The sequence below is a fragment of the Callospermophilus lateralis genome, chromosome 2 (assembly GCF_048772815.1).
Source record: "Callospermophilus lateralis isolate mCalLat2 chromosome 2, mCalLat2.hap1, whole genome shotgun sequence".
Lineage (NCBI taxonomy): Eukaryota > Metazoa > Chordata > Mammalia > Rodentia > Sciuridae > Callospermophilus > Callospermophilus lateralis.
The window spans coordinates 35,193,731-35,218,686 of record NC_135306.1 but is presented as its reverse complement, the minus strand read 5'-3'; the positions used below and the strand labels follow the sequence as shown (position 1 = coordinate 35,218,686).

The window sequence follows — 24,956 nt, the reverse complement described above, 5'->3', positions numbered from 1 at the left end:
TGCGAAGCAGAGCCCCCTCACTGCCCCCCTCCACAGTGCACCCTCCCCCACAAAGGTACCGACGGAGGGCCAGGGATGTTTAGGAAACCGCCTTCCCTCAGAGCCTGGCAAACCCGGGGACAGTTCCACTGCCCAAGAGTACTGAGTGCTGGGCTGCGGTGTCCTGCACATGCCACCATGCCACCCAGTCCCCCACCCTCCACCCTGAGGAATTCCGTGCACAGAGGTTCTGGGTGCAGGGCAGGGTATGCTAAGTCAGGCCTGGGAGACAAAGAAGGGGGAGAGCTTAGCAGGACTTGAACCTGGTCCTTGCGGATGTGCAGGTGGGAGAAGGTGCCCCCAAGTCCCCTGGGCCACCCAGAACCCACCAGCTGGGAGGGTCCCTGAGCCAGGGGGCCACCACGCCACCCTCACTCTGGCCCCCTGCCCCAGGCCAGCCAAGGCTGGTGGCCCCAAGCGTGGGCCAGCCTCCCCCACAGCCCACCGCCTGCCCACCTCCTCCACCGGCATGGTGGCAGGCCCTGCCTGCTCCCCCGGGAGCCCGCCGCCAGGCCTGATGGCGCTGATGGAGGGAGGGAGGCCGCCAAGCTGTCAGTCTGGAGGTGCCCCTCGGAGCCCCTCCTGGCTGGAGCAAGGAGGGTGGGCCGGCGCCGGAGCCGGGCTGTCAGGGCCTTCACAGAGACGAGGCCGGAGAGGCGCTGCCTGACAGCTCGCCCACCGAATTAGGACCATTTGCATGCTAATTTCTAGCGCTCTAACGGGCTGGCAGGCTGGCTGGGGTGTGTGGAGTGTGCAGAGAGAGGCGCTAGGCCTCCCCGCCCGCCCGAGATGGAACAATGCTTGACTGATCTAGCTGCGTTAACGAGCAAATTATGGTAATTTTGTTATTACAAATGCATAGAAATTTCCAAAGCAGGCAGCCACTCAGGGCAGCTCCCTGCTCCTCCCTGCTCCTAAATACCGAGCCCCCTGTTTGTACACAAGAGTCTGGCCCCAGCTTCTGGGATAGAGATTCTCAGGGGCCAGGCTTCCCTCAGAGGCCTCCCAGAGAGGCCCTGGGTGAGCTGGCTGGAGCTGGCTCTGGGTTAGGCCACAGATCCCTGCCCGCAGCTGCTGCTTCCCCCAAACCTCTCCCTGTTTATGTCCCCAGAAGTCTCTGTCAGTCCCCGGGCCTGGGGTCTAGCAAAACTGCCACAATCAAGCTGTTCTCTCTCCATTCGGAGCAGGTAACACAGACGGTTCTCCTCATCGCTGTGCCTGGGCTTTGAGAAATCCATTCCATCATGTCTGTGCCCAGACTATGGACGGGGCTCGGCACTGAGGAGAAGCTGAGGGATGGTCTGGTGAATGAATGAATGCATGACAGAATGAGTGGAGGAAGAGAAGAGAGGAGGGAAGAAGAAAGGGAAGAGGGAGGGAGAAGGAGACCAGAAGGGATCCAAAAATGAGGACAATCGAGAGAGAGATCTGGGCCAGTCGGCTCGCTGGTGGTGCGATTAATCCAAGACTTCACCAGAGGAGTTTATTTGCCAATTGGCAACCCATCCCGGTATTTATAATTATCCACTGTAGAAATCACAATTTGCCCCAGTTTTCCTGGTGATCTTCCTTTTGATTGAAGGTAATTTGGGAAGCATGCTCTTGGAGTGCATCCAGAGGGAAACTGCTTCCAAGTCACTCCCAGTTCCCAGCAGGGACAAGTGGCCGCTCCAGGGCAGGGCTGGGCAGGACAGCTCCGTGGTGCCACGCCGTCAAAGGCCAGTCAGTCCACTTGTGGAGCTGGGGGTGGGTGAGTGTCCACTCCTGGGCCTCCGCATGGAACACCAACAGCACTCTTATTTTATGATGGGGATTTCAGGTCAGGCCGATGTTACTGAAAGATCAAGAAGCTGCCTCAAATCCATTTTGGAAGTCAGTGGGGAATAAATCATCAATTACAGAGGGAAGAAGGTCCGCTCCTGGTGTCTGAGGGAGCCGGGACTCACCCAGGGGCTGTGAGGCAAAGGCCTAGATAGAAGCTGAAGCTCTGTGACCTTAGCTGGGGTCCTGGTCAGATTTTTCTATTTGTTTGATTTTCTAACTGGGTCACAACTTCCAGAGGGAAGCTGAACCCAGGAAAAGAAAACAATCATTCCTTTTGGACCAGCTACCTGACTCTGGGGGAAGAGCGGGGAGGGAGCTAGCACCTGGGCATGATGTGGGGCTCAGGCTGACCCTCTGCCAGGCCTGGGCCCGGGAGGCCACTGACTGCATCCCCTGGAGCAGGGTAGCTGAAGTCCCTGGGGAGGCCAGGTCCCAGGCCTGGGGGAGGGATCTGAACTCAGGGACACAGAGCAGGATGGGACGAGGAATCCTGACTTGCTGAGACCATCCCATTATTACCAAGTCTGTAGGAGGAAGAAAGACAAAAATGCTTCTTTTCCTTGCTTCAGGAAGGAACTGGGGGTGAGCGGGGACAAGAGAGCAGGCTACTGCCCAGAAAGAGGGCCAGCCTGGCTCCTGCTTTGACTTGTCCCGTGACGCTGCACTAGCCTTTGCCATGTCCTCAGTGGCAAAGTCCCTGCCCATCCACCGTGGAGGGCGAAGTAGCTGTGGCATGTACAGGGGCCATCTCCGGCCCTCTGTGAGGTGTGGCCCTGCCTCACCCTGCACAATCACCCCCAATCTTGGCCTCTGCTGACTGCCTGCCACGTGTCTCCTATAGGGTGGACTCACCCAAAGCCAAGGGCAGGGCCACGAAAGGCAAATGCCAATTTCTTTGCATCCATTTTTCCACTGGTTCATTCCCAGGAGTCCCCCCTGCAGGAATCTCCCACCCAAAGCACTTTTGCAAAGGCTGCCTACTCACAAAGCCCCAGTGCCTAATTCTAGGTGATATGGTGTTTACTTCAACCCAAGAACCCTCTCCTTTTCTCGGATCTGCTCAAACCACACCCTTCTCTAGTGCCCCTCGGAGAAAGCAATTTCTAAACTTTAACCCGTGTCCAACTCCAAATTGGCAAAGTCATCCAGCCTCAACTACTCACTAGTTGTGTGACCCCAAGCAAACCCCTCTTCCTAACCCCTGTCCTGCCTCAGGCTACAGCGAGGATCCGCTGCAGCTACTCAGCGATGGCACAGCTCTGGCCCATGGTGCTCATATTCTCACCATTATCGTGAACGAGACCTCAGAATGGCCACTGTCATCCTGTATCCTGCTCTGGCAGGATAATGCCTGAGGAATTTTTGACCTGGGATTGCTCTTGAGACAAAAGGATATAATAAGCTGGGCGCAGTGGCACACGCCTATAATCCCAGCAGCTCAGGAGGCTAAGACAGGAAGATCGCGAGTTCAAAGCCAGCCTCAGCAATGGTGAGGCACTAAGCAACTCACTGAGACTCTGCCTCTACTAAAACACAAAATAGGGCTGGGGATGTGGCTCAGGGGTTGAGTGCCCCTGAGTTCAATACCTCACAACCCCCCCAAAAGGACATAATAACACAGTTGTCCATTTAAAATTTTTTCTTCCCATCCTCTTTTCTCTCTCTTGCTCTTTCCAGCTCCTTCCCTCTTTCTTCCTCTCTTTCTTTCAACCCTCCATTTAAGCCTCTGTGTTTCGGGTCCTTTATTCGGAGCCTCTGCACATAGACTCCTTATAAAGAAAATTCATTTGTTCAGGGTCACCGCGTGGTTTTTCATTAAAAACAAATTACCCGCATTCAGGGAGGACATCTGGGCTTCGCGGGTCCCATTAATGACTATATTTCCAGCCTCCCTGGCCCGGTTGGGCTCCCCTTGCCTGTCACCCCGCGTTCCCGGCCCCAGGAGGACAATGAGAGTGACAGTCAAGTGAAAGGGAAAACATGAGGGATGAGGGCGAGAGGCGAGTCCCCTGAGAGGGGAAGGAGGGAAAAGTGAAAAAAATAAATAACTCAAACAGAGGGTAACAAGGGCCATTGTCTCAGCATCTTCCAGCAAGAAACCGGAGCAAATATGGGGGTGGGGGGTGCATTTAAATGGAGCTCAAGCCCTGTTTAATTACAGACTGGGCCCTAAACTCTTGACTCTGAACCAGACAAGAGGAGGGGATGAGCGCTGTATTCAAATAAGTCCACCCACATCCCTTGAGCACCTACTGTATGCAGGGACTGGTCAATGGAAGATTCTGAGAGGAGTTCCAGGTAGACTCAGAAGCAACCAGGAGACGGGCACACTTGGCCACCACAGCCCTGCCGATGCAGAGCACGGGGGTGCCATGGGGGTGCACTTGAGGGGAGGCGAGGACCCAGGAGGGGGAGCAGGCTCCCTGCAATAGTGTTTAATATGGGCCCAGGAGGATGAGGCGGAGGGAGAAAGGAAAGGAATAGACTGGAACCCAAAGTGTGAGTTCCCTGGTGCCCCTGCAGGAAGGGCTTCTCCTGAGCCATGAGGGACTCTGGGTTAGGACAGCCATCCTTAGCCCTGAGGGAGCCTTCCAATCGGATCAATCCCAGGCACCAGGGCTCGGTGAACTTGAGACACAAGTTCCAGGGTCCTGGCCCAGCTGCTGCAGGCAGGCCATGTGTCCTGAAAAGGCACAGCGCCTCTCCAGAAAACATAAAGACTGAAAAGCCCTTGACAAACTAAAGACGACAAAAAGCAGAAGACCCAGTCAACAAAATTAGAGATAAAACAGAAGCCATTGCTACTGAAATCAAGAAGATTAGAAACTATTTTTTAAAATATCCTCCAGTCAACTAGGAAAACGTAAAGAGATTGAGCTCTCTGGGCTCAGTTAGCCTCTGAAGGAGACAGAAATGCTCCAACCTGACAAGGGACTGTCAGATGGCAGCGGGGATAACAGGCCTGTGCTCCCTCTTCAGATAGGACAGCTCCATGCAGGCGGGGGCTGCGGGGGCTGCTTGTTGTAGAATTAGGTCGTAAGCAGGGGCGGCTGGGCCTCATTTCAGGACGTTCTCCTTGGCTCTCACTGCCCCTGAGGGCTTTAGGCACTGGAGAGAAATATTCCAGATGGGGTGACCTTCAGGGTAGAGGTGGTGGCTGGTCCAGCTGAGGGCCTGCAGCTCATGAAGTCTTAGAGACGGGGGCTGCAGATCCCACCAAGCCAAAGGGAGTGAAGCAGCCCCAGCAGACTGAAGCTGGGGTCTGGAAGGAGCAACAGCCTCCGAACCTTAGCGACCCTGGCCCTCCTCACCCAACCTCCCACCTCCCTCCCCTCACTCCACCTCCCAGTGGACAACAAACCTCCCAGGTTGACAACAAGCCTGAGGATTGTCTCCTCCCAGATCTCTGGCCTGCTCTGGGGAAGCATCACAGATGACTCAGAGGTTTTGCTGGGCGGTAGGCCTCCCCATTCTTTGATGTGGACAATGGCACTTTCTCACTTTCACTATTAGCAAACCTCTCTGAAAAAGCTCCTCAAACATGCCTGCACCCAGCCCTCTACAGAAATTCTGACATCCCCTTTCTAGGCCTGATTCTCCTCTCTGTGTTCCCAGAGTCCCTGGGCTTACTTGTTACTACACCTGTCCCCCTGTAGGCCTTCACATGCTATGCCTGGCACATGTAAATGCTCAGTTAAAAGGGAGGGAGGGGAGGGAAGGGGAGGGAGGGGAGGGAGGAAGGGAGGTGGGGTAGCTACCTACCTCATCAGCTCTAGGCCCTGGCTTTAATTATTATGGTCAACAGGTCTCTCCCAAGCCCCTCCTTCCCAGCCACCTAGGAACCATTTTATAGGAGGTGCCACCCCAACTTACAGCACATTAAATGTGCCACAATAATAATTTCTGTTCTAAAAATGAAAAAAAAAACTTATTTTTTTATAATCTTGCTTTTGAAATTATTTGGCCATAAGTCATTTAATCAATGACTAATTATGATTTCTCTGCAATCAAGGCACAGACTTAGAACTCTTGCAGAGGGAGAAAAATCTAACCTAAAAATTGTTTTAAAACATAATGAAAGTTTGATGAGCCTTAAATTTAGTAGTTAATGAAGTTAATGTTACAATGTGTAGACATTTCATATAACATTAATTAATGCCAGCGTTCCAGGTTCCTTTTTGAATTGTACAGGCAAAAGGCAAAAAAATAAAATTTCAGGCCTCAAAGTGTAAATTTCCGAAAAGCTCCTAGACCTTTATCTGGGGACTTCTCTGGGCCCCTGCGTCCTGGTTCCGGGCTCCACGTGGAACACCAACCTCATCCTCCGAGAGCTCCAGTCTGCCAGGGACTAAGACGCATTCACAAATAATGTGAGAAAAAGCAGAAGGAAAGAAGAGCAGGACAAGGGAGCTGGGTGGGACGCCTGAAGCGGCAGACCTCCTGCCGTTGTCCAAGGACGAAGGCTTTTCGGAGCCCTGGACACTCCTGCCTGGAGAGCATGGCCAGGCCTGGCTCCTCCCAGAGAGGGTGGCCATGAGGCCCTCTTGGCAGGTCTTTCAGCAAGAAGTGGCACTGGAAGCATTTACAGCAGAGTGGTTTCAATCTCAGCACTTAACTCTCAGTCATGTGTCTCTTCCACTTGCGGTGGGCGGTGGCCAGGAGCTGAGGACCGAGCTGCAGTCCCTGTCCAAGCCTTTGGGTTTATCTCTTGGATTCATGTCCACTCCACCCTCTGGTCAGAATCTGACTTGACCATCAGTACTTCAGGACTAGGTCCAAGGACCAGCAAGGCCATCCATTCCCCACGGGACACCATGTACCTCCCGTGCTCCGCCTATACTAACTGGGTACACCCACACTTTGGGGGGCCCCCGAAAGAACAACAAGCCCAACCTGTCCCCACTTCATCTGCCCAAAGTTCAGACCTTCCACAAATATTCCAGTTTCTTCTAAAGCAAATCCTTTAAAATCTCCTAAAAAGCCATCACAAGCCAGTTGTTTTATTTTGTATTTTTAAGTAAAGCAGCAGTAGAGGAACAGCAGGAGGAGGCTGCAGTCGGACCCCCACGGCCGCACATTCAGCCTTGGGTTTGAGTCCCGCCAAGCACCATTAGATGGAGCTGGACGCTACTACAATGTGACCCCGACCTGGAGTGGCACTGAAGGTGAAGGTGTCCTCTGCCAGTTCTGATGTCCCACTTCCTGGTCAGGCCAGGGAGCCCATGACTTTGGGCAGGGCCCTCTTTCCCAGGTAGGACCCTGCTTCTGTGTGACATGTGTGAAAACACAACATTTCCCAGCACCTGCCTGGGCCCACGATGTCCCCGTCCCTACCTCTACACTCCCCCAGGGGACACACTGCTCACCGGGATGGAATGGATTCTGTCATCTCTGCTACCTCGCTTGTTCCAGGGCTCCAGATTCCTAAGTCTCTGAATCCCCAGGCCAGGTGCAAAGGCCCTGAAGGTCTATCCTGGTCTGCACAGCAGTGGTTGGGGCTTCCATATGGGGACGTGGGATCAGCACATTCTCAGGCTCCTTCCTTCAGTTCCTTGTCCACACAGGACAGCCCAGGGCTGTGGCCTCATCACTTCAGAGACCAAATCTGAAGGGAACTGCCCACTTAGAACAGAGGTGACAGGGCTCAGGCCCTTCAGTCCAGCCAGGTGGTGACATCAGTAGGATGGACACCACTGCCTTAGCAGCCCTGGAGGGGCAGGACCAGGAAGACCCCTCGGGAGCATTCAGTCTAGCATCCCTACCCCTGCCTCCTATTTTAAGAGACAGTAGAAGTCCTAAGGCCATGTTTCAAAGTCGCTCTGTATGGCAGCTGGGATCAAAACCAGATCTCAATTTGAGCAGGACCTTCGGGCCTTCCATGTCCTTTCCATCTCAGAGTCTTTGATCTTGCCTTTTTTTTTTTTTTTTTCCTTCACAAGTGCAGTCAAGAGCTCAGAAAGCCTGCATGGGTGTGTTGGTTTCTCCCCAACTCCAGGGTCACTTTGGGGTTCCTTGGAGCTTCAGTTTAAATACAGTGTCCAGATCAGGTTACTCCAGACCCTTGTTCCCCACCTGTGAGGACACAGGTGGTCTCACCTCTCAGTCTCATGTCCAGATCTGCCTTGGCGGAGCCTGCCCTCTGTCAAGGCTACCAGATGTGCTGCTTGGTGCCCAGAGTTTGGCAGGGGGTGAGGCCTGGGCCTTTTCCATCAGGCCCAGCCTGCCCTCCAGCTCTTCTCCTCCACCACCCCTAAGGCTTTGGCCACACAGCTCCTGCTGGATGCCTGCGCTCTCTGGCCTCTCTGGGGCTTCTCATGCATGGGTCCCTTACCCACAGTGTCTTCTTGAACTGGCTAACCTACACTTCAAGTTCCAGCTCGAATGACTCTCTCCCCCAGGAAGCCTTCCCGATTCCTCCCATCCACCCCAATTTCCTCCAGCAGACTCAGCGGCCCCCTCTCCTGATCTCCTGGGCACTTTGTACGTTCTTGGGTTTTAGCTCTTAGCATAGCATGTAGGGACGTTTTTCTTACTTTTCAAGTAGACTGTGAGCTACCTGAGGGCAGCAGTTAGCTGTGTCTGAAACACCACACCTAGTCCAGAACTGGTGCTCAGTGTCTGAGGAAATGTTTGGAGAATGAACAAATGAAGGAATGTGAAGTTTCATCCTTGCTGTGTCTGGGGTCAATTCCACATTCCTGGTGTGGCAGAGTGACTAGAGGCCACCAGAGGGCAGCAAAGAGTCAGGAACGAGCAACAGGTGTGAGCCCTGGAGACCAGGACAGGGTGGGCAAAGGCGTGGAAGGAGCCTGGGAGCCACCAGGAGCCCCAGAGAGAGTTTAGGAAGAAATTTAGAGGTGGGAGGAAGCAGAACTAAGAAAGAAGGCCTCTCGCCACTTGAACAAACCCAATGCTTGGGCTAGAGAGGCCCTCGGAGGGCACTGGTTCAGTCTCCCATCCGATGCCCGAGTCCCCCAACAAGCTGTCTTTGGCTGCAGCTGGCCCCTCCCAAGTCTGCCCATTCCACTGGTTTCCCTTCTAGTTGCTGGGAAGGTTCTTTATAAAAAAGGTCAAAAAAGTGTCTCCCTGACTCCAGTTGGCTTGTTCCAGCATCACCTATGGACTTGTGCGGAATATATTCACCCCTGGTTCACATACCAAATGAGACCCACAGAGTGGAAATGACATGTCAACTCACACAGGTGTCCCTGACTGAGCCAAGCCACCATCCTGCCTGGTGCTTGACCCTATCCCCCTCTGGCCTGCATGTCTTCCACTGAGAAGCCTGTGGGACAGGCGAGACTCAGAACCTAGGGTGATCTTGCCAAGGGCACAGAAAAAGCCCTTCCTCCTTCCCTCCAGAAATTCTCCACCCCCCCCCCTCACTCAGTTGTTGCCTAGGGAACTGTACAACCCTCATTTCCAATGACCCTCACAAATAGCAGCCGAGGCAGGGTCAGAGAGGCCTCAGAACTGTGCATGTCACACAGCTGCACACGCTTTCCACAGTACCCCTCACCTCTCTTGGGGCACACCTCCATGCTTGCTAGGCTCCACCCCAGTGCTCTTGGCCTGCTTCCCCACCTGCCCACAGAGGGCTTTGCCTAGAAGTCTGCTGGTCTCCCAAAGTTGCCAAGGCCAAAACCTAACCTTGTTCAAGTCCAAAAACAAATACAAAACCTATTCATCAGCCTCCTCCCCAACCACCTCCCCTTCTGGTCAACCCCCTTTCCCCACCTGGGCTAGCTAGGCTGTGCTCCCTCCCACAGGAACTCATGCCGGCAGCTGGGCTCTGTCCCCACGCTCCCCTTCAGAGACCCAGGACCCAGAGGCCCAGCTTTTGGCGTTCCCTTTGCCAAATGCCTTTCTCAATTGCACCAACTGCAGGTACCTCTCTGTTTCCTCCAGGCCAAGGCATTCAGGGTCTGTACCCCCCACTCTGCTGGGCCATGCTCTCCCGTGACTATGCTCTTCTCTAATTGGCTCTCCCATAGGTCCACACACTCCACTGGTCCGAGCTTCACTGGAGAGCTTTTGGTTTTGATGTCTTCCAGGCCAGGCCCGCATAGGTGTGCCTGCTAGGCTGCTGTCTCCATACCACACCAGGCTCAGACTCCGAAATAAGCAATGCTACTACTATTAGTTGACACATATGAAGCTTAATGTATGCCAGGAAAAGTTCTAAGAATTTTTACTTGTATGATATCATTTAATTCACGTTTATTATCATCATTCCCATTTTAGATGAGGAGGAAACTAGGGCCTCATCTAATAGAGAAGTTATATAACTTGCCACAGGTCACACAGCAACCAGGCAGTCAAGCTCCAAGTACATGTTCTTAATCACTCACCCTCCTAAACTTCACCACATGCCTGCCAAGCTAGCAACCTGCTGCTTCCAGCCCCTGGTCAGCCCTGGCATCTTAGCTACATGGCTCTACCCCCAAACCCATTATGGACACAGCAGATTGAGCCAAGCTCTCATTGGAAAATTCCCCATTTTTATTTCAACCACTGAGTCCTGAGTGCTCCTAGGTGCTAGGCACTCTGCCAGGAAGCAAGGACGCAGCTGTCAACACCCACAGCCTTGCTTAGTGTCCAACCCTTACACACCCACACAGGCCTGAAGGGAAGCCACGCCCTAAAGTACTCCAATAGTGCTTAGTACTGTGAATGCAAAACACCAAAATGCTCTGGGAGAGGAACGGCTGGAGGTCCTGGTTTAGGTGGCACATGGTGGGCAGAACAATGCCCCCCAGCCAAAAATGCCTAATATCCCAATTCCTGGAAGTTGTGAATGTTATGCTACATGGCAAAGTGGAATTAAGGTTGTAGGTAGAAAGAATTAAGGCTGCTAATTGGCTGCCCTGAAGATAAGGGGTTAGGTTTGGTTATCCAAGTGCGCCCAGTGCCATTACAAAAGTCCTCCTGAGTGAAGAGAGAGGCAGGCTCTTCTCTCCATGTTGCCAGCTTTGAAGAAGAAGGACTGGGCCACAAACCAAGGAAGGTAGGCAGCATCTATGAGCTGGAGAAAGAAAGAAAATGATTCTTCCTGAGAGCCTTCAGAAGGCACTCAGTCTGTGGACACTGGACTATAGCCAAGGGAGGCCCATTATGGACTTCTGGCCATGAGAATTTGAAGATAACACTTTTTTATTGTTTTAAGTCACAAATTTGTGGCAATTCTTTATGACAGCAACAGAAAATTGACACATTTAGGTAATGGGGGAGGCCTCTCTGAATAGACAAAACCCAAAAGGGTACAAGGGACCAGCCTTTTGTTTTTTGCACTGGGGATTAAATTCAGGGGCACTTAACCACTGAGTGCATCCCCAGCCCTTTTTATTTTTTGAGACAGGGTCTCACTAAATTCCTTAGAGTTCAGTTAAGTTTCTGAGGCTGGTTTTGAACTTGCAATCCTCCTCCCTCAGCCTCCTGAGTTGTTAGGATTACAGGCATGCACCACCACTACACCTTGAGTCCTTTTTTTGTGTGGGGGGGGTGGAGGTACTGGGGATTGAACTCAGGGACACTCAGTCACCCAGCCCTATTTTGTATTTTATTGAGAGACAGGGTCTCACTGAGTTGCTTAGTGCCTCCTGGTTGCTGAAGCTGGCTTGAACCTGTGATACTCCTGTCTCAGCCTCCTGAGCGGAGCCGCTGGGATTACAGGCTGCGCCACCCAGTCCAGCCCCTGGGTTGAGGTCCTTTAAGCACAGAAGCCACAAGTGTGGAGGGGGAAGAGCAGGTGCCTCATTCCTCCTGCCAGAGCGCAGTAGACCCTGTGCCTGCCCCGTCCTGCCGCTATTCCAGACCCCGACTCTGCCCTCAAGCTCTGCTCCATCCTCACCCTCTCCTCCTAATTGTTTGAGAGAATAAAAGCTGTTAGTTCAGTGAGCAACTTAACTGCAAGGCATCTTGAAATGAAGTCCACCAGTCCATGGCAAGCAGAGTGCCCAGGACCACAGAGACCTGGCCATGTCCCTCCATGCATGTTGCTCCGACAGGCCTCCCATCAACCAGCTTCTGCATCAGCTGCAACCCAGGGAAGAAAGACCATGATACCATCTGGCCTTCCTGGCACTGTGGCCTAACACCCCAAAACAAGAGTCAAGTAAGGGGTCATGAGACAGGGCACACGACTGTTTTTAAAGACGCTTACCTTGTTTCATTGAAGCCAAAGGCAGTGAACTCCCTTGTTTCATTGAAGCCAAAGGCAGTGAACTCCCTTTCTACTTCCTCTCCAGCCCAGAATTTTTAAGAGTTTCAAATGCCATGTCAATATCTGTTACGTTACACAAATACCTTCAGGCAGGAATCAAGCAGTTACACCCATCAAGACACTATGGAATCTTTGGTGCAAAACTTTTGGCATTTGCTGAGACTTGATGAAAATAAAATCTGAAAACTGTCTCCATTCTAAACTGATACAATATATCAGATATGCTTTCTTCAACATACCCGATCAGCAAAGGGCTATCTGCAGAGTTTGCAGAGCTGCAGAAACAGAATCTACAAACATTACAGAACAACTAGAAGCCACATTTTGCAGATGTGGGGATGCCCTGGAGCCAGAGGACGGACAACACCCTGATGACCAAATCCAATTCAAAGAAAGCATGAAACCAAGCCAACAAGCCAACATTAAATACAGAACAATGTTATGTCTATTTTTTCAGGTCCCAAAGTTCAACTGCCCAAATGCACCCTGGAGGCAGCCCCTCCTTTGTGTATCCTAAAAGCAAAAAGGATAAATGGAAGCCTTCATTTATAATCCTTTTCTGGGGGGTGGGTGGGTATTAGGGATTGAACTCAGGGGCACTCAATCACGGAGCCACATCCCCAGCCTTTTTTGTATTCTTTAATTTAGAGACAGGGTCTCACTGAGTTGCTTAGCACCTTACTTTTTTTGCTGAAGCTGGCTTTGAACTCGTGATCCTCCTGCCTCAGCCTCCTGAGCCGCTGGGATTATAGGCATAAGCCACTGTGCCTGGCTGCCTTTGTTTATAAAGGGAAGCAGTGTCAGCTGATGTTTTTCAGAGCCTACATGGGAAAGCCAACCCGGAAGGTTTCCAGTTTCTCTGTAGATTGCACTGCCGAGCCTGCTGGAGGTGAGGAGGGAAGGCCATTCCATACCCGAAACTGACCACTGCAGTTGAGCAATCTCAGAGAAAGGGAAGCCGGAGAAACAGCTCCCCAGAAAGCTCAAAAGCTTTCTCCAAAGGGCAAATAGGCCTGTTGGGTCTGCAAAATGGGATCATTACCTTCAGCACAGTCACCATGAAGTGAGTGCCTCTTGGGCTCAGAAGCCAGAGAGGTAAAGAATCAGAAATCTGAACAAATACAAAGTTGAAATTCCTGATCCCTGGAACCTAATATGTGAATGTCATCTTATATGATGGGGCACAAAGGGAGATGAGGGTCTTTGCAAATGTGATTAAGTTAGGATCTTGTGATGGGGAGATTATCCTAGATTATTCAAGGGGGTCCTAAATGCACACATTCCCTTATAAGAGAGGAGATGGGGGAGACTGGCACACAAAGAAGGTGATGTAAAGATGGAGCAGGGGGGGCCACCCTGTAATGCCTGTAATCCCAGCAGCTCAGGAGGCTGAGGCAGGAGGATCACGAGTTCAAAACCAGACTCAGAAACTTAGCAAAGCTAAGCTAAACTCAGTGGGACTCTGTCCCTAAATAAAATACAAAAAAGGGCTGGGGATGTGGCTCAGTGGTTAAGTGCCCCTGAGTTCAATCCCTGGTACTTAAAAAAAAAAATTATGGAATAGGGAGAGGTCAAGACCCTAGACTTGGAGTCAAGTACCAGACAAGGGCTGCCAGGAGGCATGGACAGCCACAGAAGAAAGACCTAGGTCTTTTCCTAGAATGTCCCCGCAGCCCTGCCAACACCTTGATTTGGGGACAAGTCATACCAATTGCAAAGTTCTGGGCTCTATAACTGTCAGAGAATAAGTTTCTAAGTTGTGAGCACCACATTTGTGGTGATTTGTTACAGCTGCCACAGGAAACTGATACACAGGCCCATGTAATTTTCCCTGCACCTCCTCCTTAGCCTGCACTCACAGAAGGACCTAGAATGAGCTAGGGACTGTGAAGGGTGCAGAAGGTAAGAAGGTCACTATGAGAGCGGTGGACATGGGCAGAGCTGATGGGGAATACACTTTAGCCCCAGTGGAGGCCACACCAGGAAGTTTCCTGAAGCCAGTGATGTTTGCACTTGGCTCTGAAGGATGAAGCTGCATCCTGACAGGTCGAGCAGGAAGTAATCCAACCCAAGGCACAATGTGAGGAAAGCCAGTGACCAGTAAGAGTCCAAGGCATGCTGGGAATCAGCAAATGGTCAGGGGTGGAGAGCTGAGAGAAGAGGCCAGGAAAGCCAGCTGGGGGCATATCCTGCTATGCCCAAAGGGCAGAAACTTGGCTCTGCCAAAAGAGGGGCCTTCTCTGAGCTGGGGACAGTGCTCACAAAGACAATATGCGCAGGCTGCCCAAAAAACAGGTGTGGAAACTAGAGTCCCAAATACATGACTGAGGAACTGGAGCTAAGGGTTGTGCCCACTAAGCTCAGCGTCCCAGCCCTGGTGCTGAACTGGCACCAAGTACTGGGAGGTGCAGAAGAGAAAGCAAGGAAGCCAGGCACTGGGAGAGGAAGAGGAGAAGGGAAGGGAATAGAAACACAGAAGAGGGCGGAGTTGGGATTCTGGGACAGCAGCCCCCTGGCCAAAATTCTTATTTTCCTTCCTCCATACTGCACAGCCTCCCTCTGTACTACAGGACAAAGCGCCAGGGGGCCCTGTGGTCACCCCTTCTTGCTCCTGCCAGCAGAGTAGGTCAGACCGTGCCCTTGCTTGGTCCTGTGAGTCTGGCTGCCACCACTAATGGATGAGGAGCCTCCACCCATTCCTGCGGGGGCTCTGCCAGGCCCACAGCCATTTGTGTGTGGAACCTGGTAATTAGGGCTGGAGGAATCACAGGGCCAGAGGGCAGGCTCTGTTTGGATAAACTCGAGAAAGTTCAGACACTTCTCTGAACTAGGCCTCTTAGGGGTCTGCAGCGGGAGCTGGGAGGCCCAGCTGGGTGGCCTGGGTTTCAACCTACTAACATGCCCTTAGGATGGGGCATGGTGCTGCTGCTGCCTCCCCTTCTGCCATCACAGAGGCAGCACTGGGCACACGAGAGGGGGAGGCTGCAGGGGATCAATTTCTCATCTGCAAGCTGTGTGGCCGTGGGCAGCTCCCTGACTTCTCTGGGTCTCCACCCTCGAGCCTGCCCACCTCGCAGGGTTGTTATGTCAAAGGGTTCTAGAGAAAGGACTTCACGTTCTATAAAATGCTGCATGAATATGAAGGGCCATTCCCGGGTATTGCTTGGGATCTGTCCTACTGACTGAAGATTGGGCAACGAGAAGCTGGATGACAAACGATGTCGTGGGCCCCACCACCTCTGATTGCAACATTTCCCTGGGACCTGCCACGGGCCCATCCTTGTAGCAGAAAAGGCGAAGGTTTTGCAGGTGGAACCTGGCAGATCTTCCTGGCATTGGCAAGGCCCAGGGCAAGAGCACACACAGAGGCCATTTCCCATATGTCTCATATTTAAAAGTCATAAATCAAGCTAACAAACCGTTAAATGAAATATGCTCCATCCTCCTACCTTGTTAAATACATCTTCAACACAACCTGGAAGACCAGGGTGGAATTTAGATTCCTGGGACGACTTGGTATTGTGTGCCAGGATGTGCCGCCTGGGGGAAGCCCACTCTGCCGTGATCTCACCTGCTGCTGGCCCCACCCCATCACCACACAGGGCTTCCTACACACCTGTGGGATGCTGGTCCTTACATCCAAGCCCTGTCCACATTCCCATTATGAGTCAGTCCTCAAGCCTAGGGGCTCACACATGGGTGACATGGGCTATCTTTAGGGGACAGCCCTGGGGAAGAGGCATGAAGACACTCGGTCCTACTTGAGGCAGTCTCTAGTGTGTGCTGGAAGGTGGGGTGCAGGCGCCTCCCCTGGTCCTGCAGACTCCCCTGGTCTGTAGGTTGCTGTGGGGCTCCGTCCTGGCGTCCTTTTTGCCTGGGTCTAGGGTGGGTCTACCCAGCTTCTAGTGGTGGCCCTGCTTCCTCCTTTCTGGGTGACCCAGGCACTCCCAGCCCCTTTCTGGACTCAAGTTTTTAAAATAATAATAATAATTATTATTATTATTAATTATTAGCAAACAATTAATAATCACTAATAAATAACCACTAATAAAGCAGGAGGAAGGGCACCCTGCCAGCTTCTCAGGGCTATTGTGAAACTCCAAAGAGAAAGTGGTGTGGGGGGTGGGGAGAAGTCCTCTGGCTTTTCTAGTTTCCCAGAGAGTCAGTGGTGTATTAGGGCCAGGCACTGAAAAGAGGTGTGACCCCTGCAAATGGCCAAATGAGAAAATGCTGCCCCATAAAGGAAGTTCAGTGACATCTAACGGAGACCTGATTTCTCCCCAATTTTTGACATCTTTCATAAAAGGGTACTTGGGTATCCCTGCTATGCTAATGCCCTGAACACCCGGCCACCCCACACCTATGTGTGCCCCAGCTCCATGATGCAAGGGGGTGTGATGTTGGGGTCTCCTTTCCAAATTTCTTGAAACCAACACATCGCTGACCAGAGGAGATTAGGTTTCAGTGGTGTTTAGTTTATAATCTGGTGACCCAAACCCAGCAGCCAACATGCCAGTCTTGAATACACCATCGTCCACCCAAGGAATAAGATGGCCAAGAGCAGCTCAGGGGTTCTGCCACATGAATTGGGTGGGAGAGAGAGGGAGGAGGGAGAGGAGGCTGGGGAGAAGCCCCCCACTGCTGGCCCCGCACCCCTCTGTGTTCAGACTCCCCAGGTAGCCAACAAGGGGCTGTTTGAGTGACAGTCGAAGACTGCCTCTCTCTGATGGCCTCCCCTTGCTGCCGCTGCCTCTGTCCCAGACCCAGCTGCAGGGAAGAGGCTGAGCCAGACCTCCGCCTGATTTATTCAGGTCTGCTTCTCAGAAGCGCCGAGGTCACCCGGGCTGTTTGGGGGGATGCCCCCCCTCGAAACCCCGTCCGCGTCCTGCTGTGGAGATGTGGACAGTGCAAACTCACCAGGCACCATCCCTGTCAGCGTCGGCGCCGAGTAGCTGCCCTGTCCGGCGGGGGGGACGTGCGGAGGGTACCCGGGGAGGGTCGTGCTTGCCAAGTCGCGGCCTGAGGAATCAAAGCAACAAATCACAGGGTGAGCATCTCCGCGGCCAGCTGCTCGTGTCCACAGCTCCCCGGACACGTCTGCACATTTGTCACGTCCGGACGCTGAATGCCAACGTGCCCCCGGTTTCCCCCTCCACTCATGCGTGCTTGTGTTCACACACACACACACAGACACACACACACACACACACCTCCAGCCATCCTGGCTTCACTCAGCAAGAACCCAGTCAGGGCTCTGGCCTGTCCCTGGGAAACCAGAACCCCTTGGGGAGGTGGACCGGCAGAGGTGCCAGCCTACTGGGGCCGCCTCCTCCCCAAGTGACTTGGACAGCCCCAACTTCTCACTGGTGCTTCTGAGGGGCCTTCTGCACAGTCCCCTTCCTCCAGCTCTACCGTCTGACACCACTACCTTCAAAGACTCTCCAAACGCCTCCCTCCTCCTCTTCTTTGATGGCCCCCCAGTGGGCAGTGGCATTTCCGCCTCAGTCCCTCCAGCCCCACGTCTAGCCCTTGGCCCTGAGCCACTCCTTCACTCAGTGCTGATTCAGGAAGCACCTCCCGACTCCAAAGGCCGCTCCAGGACTGCGACTCAGAGTGAAGGCCTCTGTCTTCAAGGGGTGGCCACTCCAGCCATGAGAGTCCAGCTCTTTGCAGGCAGCCACCCCTTGCGGTAGTGATGACCCATATTCCACACTAGGAAGCCTGCCTTGTCATAAGACGTGGCACTAACAGAATAAGCCTGTGCTTCATCCAAGGATCCAAGAGCACCTGCTTCCAGATGAGGCTGGAGAAACCCTGAGGTAGCTGAGCACTGTGAGGGAGGCACTGCCGGGGTCCGTCGTCTCTTAGGGTGAGAGTAGGGCCTGCAGCCCTTCAAATTCCTACGGCCAGTTTTATGTCCCAAGGTGACCATGGGTCAGAACAATAACCTAGATGTGGGGGTCACACTGTTCTGTGATTACCATTGGCCTTGAGGGCAAGACACCATCTTTGAAGAGGGAATTAGCGGTTTTTCCTAAAAATAAGGGATATACTCACTGCCATCCGTCCTGTTTAGTGGGCAGGAAATGAGGTGGCCTGGGGACCAGGCCAGCCTCTTCTGGGTGTGGACACTGAGGACGGGGATGGGGGTGGGAGTGGGGAGAGTGGAAGAGGCCCTGAGATTGTGCATGAGCAACCGCTGGCCACACACAGCCGGACTAGGCCCTGGAGTGCCTCTACAGCCTCCCCTAGAGTCCAGCCACACACAGGTTGATGACGCTGAACCGAGCCCCACAAGTAGATAGATGGGCATAGGAGAAGGGCCACCTCTGACAGATGCCCCCCAAAGAACAGCCAGCATGTGGGATAAGCCTTGAATAAACCAAGAGTCCTCCAGTGCCATTATTCAAAACCACCCAGCAACTCTTGGAGGCTGTGGCATGCCACAGGATTCTGCCTACTGTCCAGAACTTTCCAGAACACTAGGCAGCAGCAGACAGGAGGCTCCCCCTCCCTCTGCTCACTGCCTGCCTGGCTTTGGACTAGGCATCCTGGCTGAGTCTCTTCACATGTGGCATTGTTAGTGGGGAGCAAACACCTAGGGCTTACCTCTGGGAGACCTTGGTCTCCCACAAGATCCCATCCATCACAGCTATCGTGACTCCCCGGGAGAGCCCATGTTAAACAGAAAGGGAAGCTGGCAGAACCGGTCATGCTGACAATGTGGAGGAAGGTGGTTTGTCCTGACCAATCCTGCTGTGCCTCTCCTCCAATCCAACCCCCACAGCACTGGGTGGCAGCTCCCATTTCTACAGGAATGGCATGGGCCCAAAATATTTTCTAAGTGAAAGAAAGAAGCGGCTCTGCTAGAGGAGCAGGAGCTTTCGGGAGTCCATAACGGTCCCCTCATCGAGCTCAGGGATAAATGCAAGAAGGGATCTGGGAGGGTCATCTTGACCAACCCCTGTGACCATTTTGCAGATGGAAAAATTGAGTCCTCGTGTCCCACAGGAACAGGTGGCAGAGTAGGTACCTCAGCTCAAATTTCCTAATAGCCCAGACCTCTTCTACTCAAGCAGTGCCATGGTGGGGTGGGGAGCACTAGCGCAGTCTTCCCCACCCACAGCTGTCAGAAATTCAGAGGCCTGAAGGCTGCTGGAAAGGCATCCAAGGAAGCGGAGTGATCACAAGTCACACTCCTCAGCCAAAGATTGAGATGACAGTGGCCAGAATGGGAGACAGGTAGAGAGGACAGCCAATGTCAGGGGCTGGCCTGATGAGCAGGCTCCCCCACCAATCAGAGGAGCATCTCCCATCCTGGCCCCGCCCCCAGGCTCACACCCCGATGATGAAAACTACCAACACTTACATAGAAATCATAAAACAAGAGCCTGTGTCCTAAGTATTTTAAATGGTTAACTCCTTTAACCCTCAACAACCCCATGAGGAAAGGTACTAATACCATCCCCATATATAGGAAAAAGAGACTTATCCAAGGCGGTGCACTACTGGCCAGGATTTGAAGCCAAGCAATCCAGTGTCAAACTCCACTCCCCTGCCCTGAGCGTGGGCCTGTCTGCTCCAGTGCAGAAGCTCCGCTGCCTCCCAGCTGGGACACTGTCACCATTACTTACTGGCTCCAGTTTGCAGAAGGAAACTCAACTGTACAGTTTTTATGGGTTAACAGTTGGGGGTGGAGGCTGGGACATAAGAGGGGGACTCCACATCTGCCTCCTAAAGGGTGGAGGGCCTTGTTCTGATAGGAGCCTGCCTGGTGCAGAAGCCCACGCTTCCCAGAGCTGCTTAGGATGGATGAGAGGATGCTGGGAGGGAAGCACAGTGGATCTGAGGCCCAGCTCTCCTGCCTCCTGGGACTGGGTTCTCCCTTCCATAGCTGGCTGCCCTTTTGGTCTTGTTTGGTCAACGGTTTCTGCCACTGTTACATATGCTCTAAAACCTTGATCCCTCTAGCAAAGGTTCAGAAAATCAGAGCCTCACTGAAGCACTCAACTCAGAAAGCCAGATAAAAAAGCAATAAAAAGAATCAAGGGAAAAGAGGAAGAAGGAATCGATAAAGAAAAAGCAGAAAATAATGAATTAGGAAACAGAAAAGCAGACCCAACAATAAGCACAACCAAGAATGGCTATTTGAAAAAACCAATAAAATAGACCAACTAGGCCAAGAGTTTTTTTTTTAAAGACACAAACATCAAGATAAGGAATGAGGAGAAGATATAACCAGAGCCACAGAAGAGATGACAAGAAGAAGAAGAAGGAGAAGGAGAAGGAGAAGGAGAAGAAGAAGAGACACTTCACACTAATAAATGTGGAACTCTGAACAAAATGTGTAACTTTTTGGAAAACATAAATTACCCAAGTAACCCAATAATAGGTAGAAAATGTTAGTAGCCCAATAACCTTGGAAGAAATAGAAAAAAAAAGTCCTTTTAAAAAGTAAGAACCTTAATCCAGGTGTGGTGGTGCACTCCTATAATTTCAGCAGCTGGGGAGGCTGAGGCAGGAGGATTGCAAGTTCAAAGCCTTAACCACTTAGTGAGGCCCTAAGTAACTCAGTGAGAACCTGTCTCTAAATAAAATTTTAAAAAGGGTTGGGGATGTGACTCAGTGGTTGAGTGTCCCTGGGTTCAATCCCTAGTACAAAAAATAAATAATAAATAAAATGCTAGGGCTTCATCCATTTTGCTTCTTCTTTAAATTTTTTTTTTGTACTTGTAGATAGACAGAATGCCTTAATTTTATTTGTTTATTTTTATGTGGTGCTGAGGATCGAACCCAGTGCCTCACGCATGCTAGGCAAGTGCTCTCCACTGAGCTACAGCCCCAGACCCCGTTTTGCTTCTTACGGGGCAAATTTTAGTTAGTTTTTATTTTGGAAAGTTCTTTTAAATCTTCAAGGTACATATCCTTCTGTTATTAAACTCTCCCCAGATATAAAAAACCAACACCTCTGAATCCATTTCACTAAGCTAACATCATGCTGATATAAAAACTTAAGAAAGGTAGCACAAACAATAAAAAGTGAAGGCCAGTTTCACTATGTACTAATACAGTCACAAGTTACTTGGGCTCTTCATTCTTGCTACTATTAACTTATTACACTGATTGAATGTAATCACTGATAGAGTGATATTAGAAACACAACAGAAAGCCACAACCAAATGAGGTTTATTCCAGGTATGCAAGGATGGTTCAATATTAAAATATTGGTCAGGCTCTCAGGTTAATATATCAATTTCCAAATCCCACCCTTGAGCGTCTGATCCTCTGTGGAGCCTTTCTAAGCCCTTCAAGTCTTTGAAGTAACTGCCTCTTCCAAAGATGCCCCTGCTCCCCACCGTGTCCCCAGTGCAAGAGAGGCATGGAGCAGGGGAACCCACAAGCTGGAGGTGAAGATACTGGTGATTATCAAACAGCTCATATTATGTAACCTCTTCCTTTTTTACATGCATTAATTCCTAGTGACTCTATGAGGTGTCAACAGTTATCATATGCACCTTACAACAGAGAAAAACTGAAGAATGAAGAGTTTGTCTTGTATAAAGACACGAATTGGGTTCAACATACTTTATATATAAATAGTGATATAAAAAATTGAGGTATATATTGCAATGCATTCCACTGTCATTTTTTCAATCAATAATAATAAAAAAAAAAGAATGAAGAGTTTAAGGAACCTGTCTATGGGAACATCACTAATAGGAAACAGCGAGGCTTTGAACTGATGCTGGACATTGGGATCTTTTGACCTGATGACAATAGAAACAAAATAGAACTGGGTGAGAAAACACACAGGAGAGGCTTTTATTGGGGCTTCCATTTAGGAAGGAAGATACAACTCCAGCAAGAAGACATCAGGCTGGCCCCCTAGAAGAATGACGGGAGCTCGTTTTATTGGTCACAGCAGGCGTGGGATGGTGGCTGACGAGGTGTGCTCAGCTCAGGCATTTGGCCCTGTACTAAAGGTAAGTTACTGCAGCCCGTTCAAGAGAAGGCATGCGGGGAGGGTGCCTCCACAACGCAAGCTCACACTGTTGAGGGTGGCACATGCCAAGCCTCCTAGGTCTGCTCTGGGGCCATGAGCCATAGCCCATGGGTGCATTTTCCCTTTGTCCCTAGGGTGGTCCCTGACTCAGAACCAAGTGGCCTGGCCCCAGCCTGAGCCTCTGTTGGTGGGGAGAGGGGCTGACAGGGAGGAGAAAATGGACAGAGAAGGAAGGCTGAGGAGGGGGATGGATTAGTCAGGTGAGGAACGGGAAGGGAAGAGCAGGGGAGAGCAGGAAGGGGATCGTGGAGTCAACCATGGGCTGTGGAAGCCAGACCGAGGCTGAGTGTCTGTTTGGGAAGAAACTTGCCAGCATTAACTGCCACACTGAGCTCACAAGGGCAGGGTTGCCAGGTGCCTGGCACACAGCAAGCACCCAATAACTAACTGTCTGTAGGAGGCAGGACAAGACCACCCAGAGCCCTTTGGCTGATTCCAGTCCCATGCTGGCTTCTGAACTTTTATGAGACTCAGAACAAGTCACGCTCCCCTCCCCCGCCAGCCTCAGTCTCCCCAGTTTTAAAAAGAGGTCTGAGGCCAACGTGTCCCAGGTTCCGATAGTCCTAGTGTCCCCAGTGAGCACATACGCAAAGGGCAAGGGAGCCCCGCATGTAGCTTCCTGCCTTCGCCGTTCCTCTGCAGCTCGGGACTCTCTACGCATCCCTTTGGTGCCTGTGCCTGTCGCCCGGAGGGTTGGAGACCTCCCGCGCTGGCAGCCAGCTCTCCAGCTTCAGCCCCACAGGGGCTTTGTGCCAGCTCCAGCCTTGCCCAGGATTTGCCATCATGCCAGGGGCTCATTCCTGTCCAATCCCTCCTCCCAGCCACTGGGATGACACTGCATTGCGAAGAGCTGACAAACAGCCACACATATTCCCCAAATAACTCTGTCCCTGAGCCCCCCATTACCAAGGGGCTTCTTTGTATTGGCTGCATTTTTATCCAGAGAATGTCCCTAGAACTAAGGCTTCATCCTGTGGCTGCATTTACTTTCCATGGTCTAGTCAGGGACGCCAAGGGCCCAGGTTGTCACCTCGGTGAGCAAGGAAGTGAGGGACTGACAGCTGTCTGTGTCATCTGAGTTCCTGAATCGCTCCTGCTGTCAGTCATGGTGGGGGAGGCTGTTGATGGACATTATCCATTTCATCCCCAGCTTCCGAAATTCCACAAGGGAAGTGACAGGGGACTGACTGCAGTCCACATACAAAGCAAGGCAGCAGAGCACAGTGACTAGGAGTGTCAGGACCACCAGGTGCAGATTCTTCCTACCACTTTCCAGCTGTGTGACCTTGAGGGGGTTTCTTAGTCATTTTGAGCCTCAGTTTTCTAATCTATGAAATGGGGATACTAATAGCCAATACTCAGACTGTGAGCCTGGTGCACATGTACTCATTTATTCCTCTCCATGACCCTATTAGAGGACTACAATTAACCAGTTTTGTTGAGAGGGGAAATTGAGGCATGAAGAGTGTCTCCTCAATAGCTGGTAAGTGAAAGGTGAGGTCTCAAACCCAGTCAGTCTTACTTATAAGCCTGCGCTCTCCACCTCCACTCCTCTCACCGGGCTGCTGTGAGGATTATGGGAAGATGTAAGCAAGACCCGTGTGGCACAGTGTAGAAGATGGGGTGCTAGGCCCCAAGCACCCCACTGGCACACCATCAACTTGGGAAAGATGGTAATTAGACTTTAAAAATTCGGAATCAATCTCTCTCTCCTCCCTCTCTCTCTCTCTCTCTCTCTCTCTCTCTCTCTCACACACACACACACACACACACACACACACACACACACAGATACCAGGAATTAAACTCATAGGCACTTAGCCACATCCCCAGCCCTTTTAAAATTTTTTCTTATTTTGAGACAGGGTCTCATTAAGTCCTTGGGGCCTCACTAAGTTGCTGAGTTTGGCTTTGAACTTGTGATCCTCTTGCCTCAGCCTCCTGAGCTACAGAATGACATAGTCCTAAACCACTTTTTAAGCCAAGTAAACCTTTATAAAAACCCGGAAGGAACACTTTGCAGCTCCTCCCACCAGAGCACAGGAGTCTGCTCTGCTCCAGGAGTTTTTTTGGGCTCAGGCACGTGCCTCACTCTGGCCAAGCAGAAGCTTGAAACCCAGTGTGTGGTGGGGTTGCCCCTCTGTGCTTCCCCATCAGCCACCATGAATGAGAATATGCTCTGGTCCAAAGAGAAGGGCCTACATGTGAAGCAGAGATGGACCCAACCTATCCTGGAGCCAAGCCCAGCCTAGATCAGTCAGTCCCCAGCCGCCCTCTGGAGGCATGAGCAAGAATAAGTGATTGCTGTTGTAGCCCTGAGTCTCAGTGTGGTTTGCTAAGCAGCACTATTGTGGCCACTGCTGGGCTTATTCTTTACTTCCAAACACACTTTCTGGGGCCTTCTAAGGACATCTATCTGAATCCAAGCAGAAGCTGGACACCTCCTAGTGGGACACTCACAGAGAGAATTTAAGCCTGAAATCTGCTTTGATATCCTCTAAGGACTCTCCTGGCACTGAGCTGTGTATTCTGTGACCTCAGAGAGTCTGGGTATTTTCAGCATCTCAGGTATGTCCCCAGGCTGGGGAGATACTACGGCTCATTCTTAGGTCAGATTCAGACCTCTGGACCAGGATGCTAAATCCAAATTGATGCTTCTAAACCCGATATGACACCAGAGCATGTAAATACATCTTGCCCAACTTGCATGTAACCTTGTCTTTTTAGAGAAAATCATCAAGACTTGGCCTTGCTTACTATTAGCAAGTAGTCCTTATGGAACTTTGGAACTCAAGACAAAAATACTTG

The 24,956-nt window shown here is 51.6% G+C and overlaps 1 protein-coding gene across 2 annotated transcripts in view; it reads right to left on the bottom strand.

The window, feature by feature from the left end:
- The window catches only part of Pax5 (paired box 5), a 180,074-nt gene that overhangs the window by 23,682 nt on the left and 131,436 nt on the right, over positions 1-24,956 (bottom strand). For both annotated transcript variants that reach the window (XM_076843275.2, XM_076843276.2), the window contains one exon: positions 17,003-17,104. In XM_076843275.2, coding sequence (XP_076699390.1) covers positions 17,003-17,104 — 102 coding nt within the window. The remainder of the gene's footprint in view (positions 1-17,002; positions 17,105-24,956) is intronic.